Source organism: Helianthus annuus, chromosome 16 (assembly GCF_002127325.2).
Source record: "Helianthus annuus cultivar XRQ/B chromosome 16, HanXRQr2.0-SUNRISE, whole genome shotgun sequence".
Taxonomy (NCBI): Eukaryota; Viridiplantae; Streptophyta; class Magnoliopsida; order Asterales; family Asteraceae; genus Helianthus; species Helianthus annuus.
Genome location: NC_035448.2, coordinates 32,670,457 through 32,685,080, shown reverse-complemented (window position 1 = coordinate 32,685,080; position 14,624 = coordinate 32,670,457). Strand labels below are relative to the sequence as shown.

The following is a 14,624-nucleotide window of genomic DNA, read 5'->3' as shown; positions in this document are numbered from 1 at the left end:
GTGTTATCAACTTATATTTTAAAAATATTCTTTAGTAAACTCTTATTTTATAAAAAATACTACCTAAATTATATAACTTTTAATACCTAAATATCTAAACCCAAATACCCAATACATTTAACTAGCCCACTATTAAGTCTTAGCCCAATAAACAAACTCAACAAATCAACAATATTTCAAACTAAAATAAAATAAACATGCCCAAAACCTTTACATATTCTATCCTGCTCTCTTTATCGTCATTGCACGCCAGCGATCAGAACATCAACAGCTACAACAGTGAACACTCAGCAGCCACCATACCACCGCCGATCAAACACGGGTAAGTTTCTTTGTTATTTTTGATGATTTTTGGTTGATTTTTGGTTGATATTATCCACCTCCAGCAACCTATTATAGCCGCATACTAACCATAGTAGACATGTGCTTCGTTTTGTTTTCATTATGTTATGGTAGGTTATATTTTGTTAGTGATGATATTTTGCCTTTTTTATAGCCGCATACCACAGTATGTTGGTTTTTTTGTGAAGAACGTTTGGCTTTTTTTATAGTGTATATGTTGTTTAGATGATTTTTAGGGTGATTTATATTATGATATTTAGGGCTTGAATAGTTGATACATTATGTAATATGTTATGGAGCCATGAACTTATAGATCAATTTGTTTGTGATAGCCGATAGGAACAATGAGCAGCGACATTATGGCGCGATTTCTCAAGAGGAAAGTTGATACGTCTTCCGGATTCGTTGATGTGGATACTTGCGTAATCGGATTGGCGATGAGAATTTAAGTGAAGGTTGTATATGTTATATAGAGAAAGAGTTGCTTAAGAAAGTAGGTTTAGATGATGTTTTGGATAGATTTCAAAAAATGAAAACCCGTAGGACGACGTTTTAATTATGTTTGTAACAAGGTTTGACGTGTTTTTGATGATTATATAAATTTAGTTCTTTTGTTTTACATGGCCCGACTCGACTCGACTCGACTCGAACCGACCCGATACGAACCGATTTTTTATTTATATACCTTGGGCCTAAAATTTTTAAAAATATTCCGCACCCCCATGGAAAAATTCCTAGGTCCGCCACTGGTTAGCTTGAGTACTAATTCCTATAAAACATTTGATATCATAGTGAACCAAAAGCAAAACGAATAATATGATTGGTAAAGACTTAAACCTTTTAAGTACACTGTAAAAATCACTAACAAACTTCTCGTATCCTTTCTCATAAAAAAACAACATTCAAACCCGTGAATACTGGTCCGAAGACACGACAGTGTAGTGAAGTCAAACCCGCTTAGTTCAAGGATCAAACTAGCAGTCACCCCTAGTCTCCTATCATCACCAAGTGCCGCATAAATTAATGGGGATGGAAGGAATTGAACCTGGGTCACTTAGAACACTCGTATTAGTAAATATTTTTCAAAGTATCCAAAAAGGTAAATATTTTTTATAAGCACACTAGTTTAGGAAAAAACTCCCTGCTTATTGGCAAACAAAAATCTTACATACCTGGCATGTAAAACAGTAAAAGTGAACTAACTACCCAACCGGTTATAGTCTTTTAGATCCTTGGGTAACGGACAGGACTATTCTGTTGGGTTGGTTGATAAACAACAAGAAAAACAAAAAAAATCAATCACCAAAATAAAAGAGAAAAATGTTCGGATAGTCCCTGTGGTTTCGCCTTTTTTCATCTATAGTCCCCAACTTTCCAAAATTACCTGAATAGTCCCCAAGTTTTCAATTTTTGTTCCCGGATAGTCCCTGGCGTGGATGGAGTTTACTTTTCTCAGTTAAGTTGGTGTAAAATGACTATAATGCCCTTACTATTAAAAAAACTAATAAAGAAGGGGCCCATCATCTACCCAACCCTTTTTCTCCCACTTTCTCCCTCTTTCTCTCTAATCTCAGACCCACCGTCCCAATCATACTCTTCAACCACCATATCCTCTTCAAATAACAACAATTAAACCACCATCAACAACCGGTGACAGGCAACCTGCAACAATCAATCAAACCACTGACAACCTGCACCCTTGGCTCCAATTCACCCCTTATAAACAACCACCATAACAATAACCACCTGCTGACCTGCATCACCGGAAAAACACCAATAACCACCTGCTGACCTGCACCCTTGCATCACCGGAAAAATAAGTCACCGTCGGAACAACCGACCAACCCACCACCACCTCCATCACCGGCCTCTACCAGTGTCGCGACGACCTCTCCAACACCGACTGCAACACCTGCGTCCAAAAACTCCCCGACACCATTCAACACGTCTGCAACAAAGACACCATTGCGGCTCGAGCACATCTTGTCGGGTGCTACATGCGGTACGAGGTTTTCGGGTTCCAGTAGGCGGCGCCGACGGAGTTGTTGTATAAAAAGTGCAGTTCGGGTCGGGTTGATGGGTCCGGATTTGATGAGAGGTTAGAGGCGGCGTTGTCGTTGGTACCGAAAGGGGTTTCGAATGGGAAGGGGTATTATGCTGGTGCGTATTAGGGGGTTTATGTGTTGGGACAGTGTGAAGGTGATTTGGGTGGTGGCGAGTGTGTGAACTGTGTGAAAAGTGTGGTGGAGATTGGGAGGAGTGAGTGCCGGAATTCTGTTTCCGGTCATGTTTTTTCTTGAGCAGTGTCATGTTTTTTCCGGTCTGTGGATGGTGGCGGATTAAGTGGTGGTTGATTGGCTGAAGAGGCAATGATTGGAGGCGGTAGGCGGCAGCGGCGGTGGTGGTGGTGGTTCTCCGGTGGAGGGTATTGGTGGGTGCTGGTGGGTATAGTGAACGAGAGAGAGAAAGAAGGGATATGTTTATAATAAACCATGCGGGCCCCACCTGAATTAACATATTAATTGTTTTGTTTGTACATTAAGGGTAAATTGGTCATTTCACACCCACTTAACAGGGAAAACAAACTGAAGTTAGACCCAGGGACTATCCGGGAACAAAAATTGAAAACTTGAGGACTATTCAGGTAATTTTAGAAAGTTGGGGACTATAGGTGAAAAAAGACGAAACTACAAGGACTATCCGGGCATTTTTCTCAAAATAAAATTTAAACAAAAGCAAAAGTCAAAACATAAGAGAATCGTAAAGGTTCACAATGGACCTAGAATACAATTGACTTTAACCCGGTAGGAGATAAATAGCAACGGCCCATTACAAGTTAATAATAAATATCCAAATGGGCTGGGCTCTTATTTTTCACTCGTATAATGATATTTTGATGACCTCACGGCGCACATTAGCAACACCACCGTCTCAACCACCGTTGTCTACCAATGGATGTGCTCTTCAATTCAATCAACGTTCGTGATCTGCTCTCGTCACACGATCTCGACGACTCATCGCCACTCTCCGCTCCCGATCTCCGCCTCTTAATCGACCGTCTTCAAGTCCGATCACTCGACATCAAGTCCAAAGTCCACAACTACATACTCTCTCACAACGACGAGTTTTCTAACCTATTTTCTCGCTGCTCCGATGCCGTCGTTAACTCCGAACAACTTTCCGATCAAGTTTCTAACCTCGTTAACCTCTTATCGTCGGATCGGAAACCGATCGATGTGCAAGTTAAGGAAACGGTTGATGAAATTAGGTCAAAATGTGGTGAATTGAAGGAGAAGAAGGATGCTTTAGGTTTAGTGGAGGTTGTTGTGAAATTGAGCCGTGAGTTGAGTGTTGTGGAGGATGATTTGGTCGCCGGAAAAGTTTTTGAGGCGGCGGAGGTGTTGACGGAGTTGAAGGTGGCGTTACGTGTGACGGAGGATTGTACGGAGGAAAGTGAGCCGGTTGTGTTTGGCTTGTTGAGGAAGAAATGGACAGAGTGCTTTGAAGAGGTAATAAATTGTGTTTTTTTTTTTAAATGTATAGAGAGCTATGAAGAGATTGAATTGAGTAAATTGATATTAGGAAAACTTAATGGAGCATCTATGTCTCTAGTTAGGTATTATAATATTTCACAAATAAATGACATAGTTGTAGCTGTATGTTTGTTGAGGAAGAAATGGACAGATTGAAGAGGTCATGAATTGTGTTAGTTTGAAATGCATAAAACTTTGAAGAGACTGAATTGAGGAGGTTGATGTGAATGTTTGCAACTGGATTTGTGGTTGTAGATACGACAGGTGCTAGTTAAGTTCATTGAGAAGGCCAGGCCGTAGTATTTGAATTGTATAAATTTGTAAATGCATAGAACTGTGAAGAGACTGAATTGAGTATAATGGCATCGAGAAAAGTGAATTGGGCATCATGATCTCTAATCGGATATAATATTTTTCTTTATATCGCAAATATATGATGTAGTTGTAAGTGAATGTTTGCAGCTGGATTTGTGTTTGTAGATACAACAGATGATAGTCAAGTTCATTAAGATATGCCGTGATATTTGAATTGTTTAATTTGAAAATGCATAGAACTGTGAAGAGACTGAATTGAGTAAAATGGCATCGAGAAAACTGAATTGAGCGTCTTGATCTATAATTTGACAATATTATAAATTTTCTTATTTCGCAAATATATGATGTAGTTGTAAGTGAATGTTTGCAATTGGATTTGTATTTGACTATTTGTAGATACAAGAGGTGCTAGTCAAGTTCATTGAGAATGCAGTGATATTTGAATTGTATTAATTTGCAAATGTATAGAATTATGAAGAGACTGAGTTGAGTAAATTGACAATAAGAAAACTGAATTGAGCATTTTGATCTCTTATTGGGCGTTGTAAGATTCTCTATTGCACAAACATGTGTCATAGTTGCAAGTGAATAGTTGCAACTGGATTCGTAATTGTAGATACAAGAGGTGCTAGTCAAATTCATTGAGAATAAAGTGATATATATATATATTGTATTAATATGCAAACGCATAAAACTGTGAAGAGACGGATTTGTGTAAATTGACATTATGGAAACTGAATTGACAATCTTGATCTCTAATTAAATATTATCAATTTCTTTGTTTCACAAATATATGGTTGTAAGTGAATGTTTGCAACTGGATTTGTGTTTGTAGATACAACAGGTGCTAGTCAAGTTCGTTGAGAAGGCAGTGAAATTTGATCCACAAACCAACTCTGTTTATGTTAAGAACAATATGTCTATGAATGATGATATTCAAGGGATCGAACTTTGTACTGTTTTGAAAGCAATGCATGTAAGCTCATATATTGCTTTATTCCTTTCAGCATCACCTATTTATATCTAGTTTTGTGTAAATAAATATGATTCTACTTGTTGAAATATAGTTATATAGGGGTAGCTAAACTCCATTATGCTTCATTGTACTTTCTTGTGTAGGTGGTTGGTATTTTAGATTATGGGCTTGCGAAAGTGGCGGATTTGATGACCAGACATGTAATAACGCCTGCAGTGGGATCAATATCTCATAGTTTTTCTGTAGAAGAACAGAGACTAGATTCAGGAGATATAACTGAGGCGGTTTTGAGAATAACCCCACTGACCGGTACTCAGGTATTTAAGTTGCTTCTGCCTTCATATTTATGGCTTAACGTACAGAGCTCTTGAATGTACGAGTACCTTTTAGATTACCTTTTCATAGTGTCTTAATATTCTATGTTTGCAGGTCGAGAACATGGATGCTGAAAATATATATTCTGGAATTAGTGTGGTCATTCAGTTTATTTTCAACTATATTTGCTTTCAAAATTCCTCGTGGATGCAATTATTTGGAAGATTGACATGGCCCCACATGTCAGAACTGATTATTTCAAACTTCCTTTCCAAGGTTTGTTTCTTTTTATGTATTTCTTATTACCTATCATATGCAATAATTTTCATGAACCGACGACTTACTGACATACCATATGAAATAATTTTTTAATGTTTGGTGATTCCAGATTGTTCCTGACGATGCGTCCAAACTTTCCGACTTCCAAACAATAAGACAACTCACATCCGAGTTTGAAACATCTCTTAAAGAAGTTATGTTCATATCCTCTGAGAAAGACGAAAGGTTGACCAATTTTACGGATAACGTTGAAGTCCACTTTGCAACAAGGAAGAAGGTTGAGATCTTAGCAACAGCTAGAGATCTTCTTCTACATTCCAACTTTAAACTTCCCAAGGTGAGGTTACTTTATAAGATTGTATTTTAATTCCAGCTTAAAATATGATTGTATAAATGTTGATTAAATGACGGTTTATTCACAGGAGTATACAAGAAAAAGTGAAGATATTAAAAATGGTGGGAATGTAGACTTGCTTTTCTCGTCTGAGAGGTGTTCAGTATCCGAAACGGCTTTGCAGCTATTGGAACTTGTGCATCAAACACTAAAGGTTGGTGCTGTTAAACTAGTGCATGCAAGCAATCTTCTATAGTAAATAAATTGGTGGTGACATGGCGGGTTGCTACTTAATGTTTTACCTGCTATAGAAAGTTACTTGCTTTGTTTTAGAATGCGCGCACCAGGAACGCATAATGCGCGATGTGCTGATGAGATGCATCAGGTGATGCGATGCGCTGCGATTATATAATGCGAGGATGATACGCTCTAAATCTCATAATGCGCTCCTGATGCGCGCATTTTTTTCTGAAATTGGCCGCTATAGAGCATAGTTATCAAAAGCGATCGCTTTTCCCGCCTAGGCGATATTTCTGGGCGAGTCGACCTGTATGCGCTTTTCCCTCCTAGGTAAAAAAAGCCACGTGAATTTTTTCTTTTTTTTTTTTTGAAATCCTATCTCTTATACATATACCAGATGATATTTATAGGTATTTATCTATTTTTTGGAAATCATATCTCATCAAATCAAATCTTATACATCTTTAAAAAAATATATTTGAAATTTAAAAAAGTTAGAGATATCATATCTTGTTATTCAAATAAGAACCTAATCTGATAAAACAACTTTCATAATCTTCTGCCTTTTTTTGTCGGAAAAACATACAATACTACAGGTATATTTTGACCTTATGAGGATTATGCAGTATATTCAACCATTCTCATTTCTTCATATAAATTATTTATGATTTAATTTACTTTTTGAACTTTATTTGTTTTCAAGCTTGAACAATTTGGTTTTGGGATATTTTGGTGATTCATAATGATTTTGGTTTTATTATAAGGATTATGGTATTTGAATACTTTAGGAATTTTAAGAAAGTGTTTTTTTCAATACATAAATTATTTTTTTATGTTTTTATTTGCTTGCGCTTTATTTTTCTCAGACTCGCGTTGTTTTTGCGCTTCTCGCCTAGGCGACAGGCGAGGCCTATGCGCCTAGAGTGCGCCTAGCGCATTTGATAACTATGATATAGAGTAAAATTGTCCAAAGAGCTGATGAAGTTGTTAAGTGTGCTTCTACATAGATTACTTGTACCTTTTGCATAGACTACTTGTACACATAAGAGTTCAAGACTTATTTTGGTTATATTGAACTTCTTTGATGGTAATAGAGCTATTATTTTAATATCTATTTGTTTTAATCTCTAAATTTTTAGTGTTTAAAGTTAACAAGTTAAAATTTACTTTATAAATAATTTTTCAAATTTTCAAATAACAAACGCCTCGCATACGTGATGCGCGCGCATCATGCATTGCGCGTCAGCTGTTGGGATTAAAATGCATCGTGCATTTTAAAACCAAGGTTACTTGTATAGGGTAAAGTTCTTGTACAAATAATCTTAACATACTAAACATACAAATTGAAGGAAAACTCAAAAAGACAAGGTGGCATTTTTGTAATTATCAATAACTATCAAAGTTACTCTACAAATATACCTAAAAAAACCTAACCACTCCCCCCACCCCCAAAAAAAACCTAAACCCCCCACCCCCCCCCCCCACCCCCCAAAAACCTAAAAAAAACCTAACCCCCCCCCCCCCACCCCCAAAAACCTAAAAAAACCTAACCCCCCCCCCACCCCCAAAAACCTAAAAAAAACCTAACCCCCCCCCCCCACCCAAGCTAAAATGCTAAAAACTAAACCCCTAAAAAACCTAAAAAAATCTAAAAAATAAAAAAAAACACACAAATTATTTTATTTTTTTTTTAACATTTTTTATTAAAAAATCGCTACTTTTAGTAGCAGCAAAAAAAAAAAAAAAATATTTTTTTTTTTTTTGCTAACGAAATGTAGCGATTTTTTTAATAAAAAATGTTAAAAAAAAATTTGTGTTTTTTTAGGTATTTTTGGTTGTAACTTTGATAGTTGGTGGTAATTACAAAAATGCCACCTTGTCTTTTTGGGTTTTCCTTCAATTTGTATGTTTAGTATGTTAAGATTATTTGTATTTGATCTTTTGCCTACTTGTATATAGTGGAAAAATATATATTTGTTCTTACTTACAAGGACTAAAGGTGAAACTTACATTTTGGAATTTGGTGTATTAGATGGTTCTCTAAAAGACCTTGTTTCATGCATGGTAATAGTAGTGCACTTTTTGAGCAATAATTTTTATACCGAGTATGTATTTTCAGGATGTTTGTTTGTCATCCCCGACCGTTGCGTTAGAGTTTTGCCATGCTGCTAGGGATGCTTTACTTCTATACGAAGCTGTTATTCCAGTCAAGGTTTGTGTAGTACACATTTTAATTTAATTGATATGTGTGTGTATATAGCTAATAGTTTAAAGGATTAATTCCATATATAATTATATACCCTTGTAATTGTAAACTTGAAAAATATCATATATATCCATGTTTAATGTTTTTTTACTTAATGAAAATTCTACCCCTTTGTATTGGATGATCCGTTTTTACGTGTTGAAGAAACCAAATCGTCTCCCTCTTTGACGACACTTTTTCAACACTTCGGAGGTTTATCAGTTATCACATCGGATCAAACCAACTAAATGCATTATATAATCACAAATCCTACTTCGGAGGTTTATCAGTTATCACATCGGATCAAACCAACTAAATGCATTCAGTGGCGGACCCAGGAATTTTTCCATGGGGATGCGGAACATTTTTAAAAATTTTAGGCCCCTAGTTATATAAGTAAAAAATCGGTTCCTATCGGATCGGTTCGGGTCGGGTCGGGTCATGTAAAACAAAAGAAATCGCGCCATAACGTCCCTACTCATGGTTCCTATCACAAACAAATTGATCCATAAGTTCATCGCTCCATAACATAATGTTTCAATTTTAATTTTCAACCCTAGAAATCGTGTGTAATCACCCTAAAAATCATCTAAACAACCATAAACAACGTCAAAACACATGAAATTTCAAACCTATTTAAGAATTTTGTTACCCTTTGGTGTCGGACGGCGGTGGTTCGCGGCTGCTGATGACGTGCTGTTATGGTTGCTGTTGTGTTCGATGATCGCTGGCAGGAGACGACCCAAGAGAGGGAGGGCGGGAGGAATTCTAAAGGACTATTGGGCTTGTTTTAATTATTATAGTTTGAACTTAGGTTGAGTTTGGTTAATGGGCTAGTAATTAGTGGGCTAATTATGTTTAATGAAATAGTGGGTTAAGGTATTGGGTATTTGGGTTAAGTTGGGTAGTATAAGTTTATATAATTTAGGTAGTTTTTTTTAATTAGAGTTTACTAAAAAAAATTAAAATATAAATCGATAACATTTTTTACCTAAGGTCTGTGGACGAAAAATTCTAAGGGGTGCGGATGAAAAAATTCTAAGGGGTGCGGACGAAAAAATCCAAGGGGTGCGGATGGGATTTTCAACGGAAAATAGCACTAAATTTTTTTTTCCTGGGGGTGCACCCGCCCACCTTGGGCTAGGGGTAAGTCCGCCCCTGAATGCATTATATAATCACAAATCCTAAACAGTTACTGCATTTTATTGTTTTAACGCATCTCGTCAAGGGTATATATGATATTTTTAGTTTTACATGGGCATATATGATATATTGAATGTTTGTAAGGGTATTTATGAAATTATCTCTAGTTTAAAAAACGGCCGAGGCGCACGCCTCGAGGCGAGGTGCCCAAAAAACTAGTATGAGGTGGCGCCTTAGGGGGTTTTTACGTTTTAGACTTTTTTTGTCAATTTTTTACATTTCATGTCTTTTTAACGTGTGTTTTTTATGTTTTTGATGAATCTGATGATGAAATTAGTTGTATTTTTTTAATATAATATATAATTTATAATTTTATATATATATTTTTAATTATGCCTCGGGCTTACGCCTCGGTTCACCTTGAGGTGTACGCCTCGTGAGGCGAAGGGAAAACGCTTCAGGCACGATTACTTTTAAACCAGCTTTCCTATGTAGAATCATTTTGTAGTGTCAAGTGTGTGTATATATGTGTAATATGTGTGAGTGTAATTATATATTATATATTAGTCTTATAATCTATGTAGAATCATTTTGTAGTGTGTGTATATATGTGTAATATGTGTGAGTGTGATTATATATTAGTCTTATAATCTATCATTTTGTGATATAAAGCTAGAAAGACAGCTGGATGGTATCAACCAGGTTGCTGTTCTAATTCATAACGATTGCCTCTTCCTATCACAAGAGATCCTTGGCCTTAAATTTGAGGTACAATTTATAAACATATACCGTTAAACTTGTGTGATTTTTGGATAACTTCAGTGGTAAATTTATATCGTAACCTTTTCATGTTAATTTTCAGTATCAGTCAGATTTTCCAACTTCCGTGAAGGGAGCTGTGTTTATCGATTTAGGTATACGATACAAGCTCATGGCAGAAGAGATATTACAAAGACAAATACAACTCGTTAAGCATAATTTAATGGAGGTAATTTTACCTATCCGATAAATCGTATTTATAACTAAATGTTAACTAGTGGGGCGGGGCCACCCGATTTTTAATAAATTTTAAATGGAAACGTAGACGCAGTGGTAAAAATAACGTTAATGGCGGGAATCCGGTCGATTATGGTTCGGTTCATTATGGTATTGATACAGTACCGGCACCCGATATAGCAACCGAAATAAAAAAACTTAAAAAATAAAGTCGTGATAAGTCCAAAAGACCGTCGACACGTGTTTTACATCGATCAAAAACCATAGTAAACGAATAGTAACGGTTCTAATAGCACCAATACTGGTACCGATGTTTTTATATCGCGTATTTTGTTTTAAAAAAAGTAATGAACGGAAGTTGTAAGAGGAAAATAAAACTATTTGCTTAAAGGTGTATATTATTTGTAGTGTAAGAGGTGAATTTGAAACTTGAAAAGGTAGCAAAATCACTGTAGCACCGATTTGACGGACGCTACAGTGATTTTGAGTTGTAATTTAAGATTATTATTATTATTATTATTATATTATTATTATTTAAATATCCATTACTGTGAAACCTGTCACCAGGCGATTGACGGTGCAGATGGATTTCAAAATACCCATCAACCAAAACGATACGAATCTGCAAAATTCAGTATCGATCAGGTAAGAAATTAAGAATCAGTTCATCTTTGTTTATATGTGAAATTCCCAAATTGTCCTCTTATATAAATTGTACAGGTGGCTTTTATCCTTGAGAAAGTGCGCATAATTTGGGAGCCGTTATTGCTACCGCTAACATACAAACGAAGCATGTGCACTGTTGTGGAGGCTGTATGTTCTAGAATGACTAAAGACATACTTCAATTAGATGATATTGCAGCAGAAGAAACATTACAGGTGCATTTTGTTTAAGTAACTTTTATTTATTAATTTATTTAATGGACACTGTACAATACCAACGAACTTTATGCTATCTTTTGCTGAATGTTAAAAAATTGCTAACATGGCACATCTTATTTATCATTTAGTATCACATAGACCTGGCAATTTTGACCCAACAGGTTGAATGTTAAAAAAAATTGCTAACATGGCACATCTCATTATTTCAAATTTTGAAACAAATGTATGTTTTTTTTTATATTTGACATCAGTTTTTTTTTTTTGCATATATTGTATTTGATGTGACAGTTATAGCATAAGAAAGTGAGGCTGCACTAAATTGTTTGTATTTTTATTTTATCAGATTCAAAGGTTAATTCATATGTTGCTGGAAAACCTTTCATCTTTATTGGAGTCTTTGGTTGGTATTAATCAAACAACAAAACCACAAGAAGCGTTATCCAGCTCTATTGACGATTTAATTCCGTCACTTCCTCAATTACGGGTATTGGCAGGTATGCATTGTCCAACTGTTTACTTACTTATAAATGGTTGAGTAAAAATGCCATTTTCGTCCCTGAGATTTGGCCAGCTCTGCAACTTTTGTCCAAAGGTTTGTTTTTCCGCATCTGGGTCCAAAAAGTTGAAATCTTGCCATTTTCATCCGGCTCGTTAACTCCATCCATTTTTCTCTGTTGAGTCAGGGGCATATCCGTCTTTTTTGTTAACTTAAACGGCAATTCGGTCCTTTTCACTCTATGTAAAAAGACCGAATACCCCTGAAAAGGACCGAATTGCCCTTTAAGTTAACAAAAAAGACGAAAATACCTGACTTAACAGAGAAAAATGGATGGAGTGTGCGAGCCGGATGAAAATGGCAAGATTTCAAACCTTTTGGACCCAGATGCGAAAAAACAAACCTTTGGACGAAACTGGCCAACCCTCAGGGACGAAAATAGCGTTTTATTCTAAATGGATAACAGCTAGTAAATAAACAGGTTTGGTTTAAAGAGTGAACATCAGTGCATAAAACCACCTAAGTCATTTTGCTCTTATTATTTACTTTTATTGTTTTTATAAATCTCAACAGATATGTTGGACATGCCGCTGAAGTCGATAACTGCATCTTGGGAAAGCGGCGAACTGGCCAAGTGCGGTTATACTTCGTCTGAGGTATTCTGATTTCTTAAATCTTGCTAAAAGTTATATGATTTTTTATTCATACATTTGTTATGGGTGATGACTGATGAGAGAGTTTGTTATGCATGAATCTTGCAGGTGAAAGACTTTATCAGAGCAATATTTACAGATTCGCCCCTGAGGAAAGAATGCTTGTGGAGAATCGAAAATATCAAGTTTTAGGAGTGTCATAGACTCATAATAAGCTTTTGAAAATGATCAGGCATGCCTAATTATGATGGAAAAAGGGAAGACTATGATCCATAACTTAGCCATGCCCGGCCCGGCCCGCATTACTTCTAGGTTAGGTTTTTTGCTTGGCCCAGCCCGGCACGTGTTACAAAAGAGAAAAAAAGTTTTCCTTTACTGTAAATAGTTATATAGCATTACTGCAATCAAAGAACCAAGTTTCTCTTATTATGGCATTTTTCATTGTTGTAATTTTGGGCCAAGCCTCTTGTATAGAGCTGGACTGTAATGGAGTGGGCTGGGCTGGGCTAGGGTTCACAGGCTGGTTCAGCTGTTTTGACCAACTTTTTGGACTACGGTTACGGAAAAAGACAAACCAAACCGGCCATGTTGGTTGGTTGGGTTGGCCGACGTAGCCGGTTATCGCTGTTTCATGTTTTAACAGTTCAGTTTGGGTGGTTTAGTGGTTTCAGGGTTGAGTGAGACCAGGTGGACTTTGGGCCTCTCTTTTTGTTACTTCTATATTTTACAACTTTTCTCTTTTTTTTTGCATTCGCTTGAATTTTTTATTGGTTGTATAGAACCTTGCACTTCAAATAATGTCTCCTTTTTAATAATTTAAAAATTGACAGTGAGCTGTCGCTTATCAATGATTTAAAAATACGACAAAAAACTCGATTAAAAGCAAGTGTAATCCTTTAAATTAGCATTATTTTATCGTTAATTCCAAATATTCGACATTAAAGAGAGAGAGAGAGGGAGGGAGGGAGGGAGGGAGGGAGGGAGGGAGGGAGGGAGGGACAATAGAATGTAGGGCTTGAAGTCACAATAGATATAACATTTGATATTTAGATCGACATATTTTTCCTACATTTAAATTTAAATAGTGAAAATACTTTATTCTCAAGTCTTTTAACCTTAATTGAAAAACGATCTTTAATTCATAAACCGAGTCTCTTTTTTAGTCATCCTATGTATTAATTTGTTTAATAATAAAAATCCATGAAATCTCAAAATGTTTTTAGGAATAAAGTTTATAGAAAAAGTTTTAGGTAGAGAACATAAAAGTAAAGAGGTGCCGAAAGTTTCCCAACGTTTTAACTTTGTATACGGCCTAACTAAAAGAATTAAAATTCATTTGCGGGATGCTTTTAAACAACAAATTAATCATGGACAAAAGTCAAAACGCGATTAAAGAAGGAAAATAACAAAAGCATACTATAAATATATATTTTCTTATTATCAATTATGGTATAGAGGCTTCTATGAATACATGAAACAATAAGATTTAACTATGTAGATGCATTTGGTTTCAGGGGATACGGTATGGGTGCGGTAAAGGAGTCGGCAAAGGGTTTGCCGATCGGTGTACACCACCACCAACCAATGTTGCCGCACGGTTTCATTCCCAAGCGGTGTGCCATTGCCGAAGCGGTGAAATGAGGGAAGGAGAGAGTGTGTGTGGGGGGAGTGGGGTCCATGCCATTTTTAACCAATCAAACCTTTTTTTCTTTTTTTTTATAAAAAGTTTACCACTTTACCAAGTGTCTAACCATTGCCAACACTTTACACCAAAGTTTAAACACTTTTGCCTAATTGACATGGCGCGCTCTCATTGGTCGGTTTTTTGGTTTGCCACTTTAAAGTGTTTAACCACTCCTTATACCCTCAGAAGTA

The 14,624-nt window shown here is 36.2% G+C and overlaps 1 protein-coding gene across 1 annotated transcript; it reads left to right on the top strand.

Moving 5' to 3' along the window:
• The first annotated feature begins 3,222 nt into the window (after positions 1-3,222).
• LOC110918571 (centromere/kinetochore protein zw10 homolog) lies at positions 3,223-13,591 on the top strand. Its single transcript, XM_022162869.2, has 14 exons — positions 3,223-3,851; positions 5,026-5,166; positions 5,310-5,483; positions 5,596-5,757; positions 5,870-6,097; positions 6,183-6,308; positions 8,454-8,546; positions 10,395-10,490; positions 10,585-10,710; positions 11,286-11,363; positions 11,439-11,597; positions 11,944-12,094; positions 12,670-12,752; positions 12,858-13,591. Exons 1-14 carry the CDS (start codon positions 3,294-3,296, stop codon positions 12,939-12,941), a joined length of 2,259 nt encoding a protein of 752 aa, XP_022018561.1. The 5' UTR covers positions 3,223-3,293; the 3' UTR covers positions 12,942-13,591.
• The last annotated feature ends 1,033 nt before the right edge of the window (positions 13,592-14,624 follow it).

Excerpts from the sequence above, each read along its gene's own strand:
- LOC110918571 (XM_022162869.2), top strand. The coding sequence starts at position 3,294 with ATGGATGTGCTCTTCAATTCAATCAACGTTCGTGATCTGCTCTCGTCA. Across the intron at positions 12,095-12,669 it reads TCAATTACGGGTATTGGCAG|ATATGTTGGACATGCCGCTG; the intron begins GTATGCATTGTC and ends AAATCTCAACAG. Across the intron at positions 12,753-12,857 it reads GCGGTTATACTTCGTCTGAG|GTGAAAGACTTTATCAGAGC; the intron begins GTATTCTGATTT and ends TGAATCTTGCAG.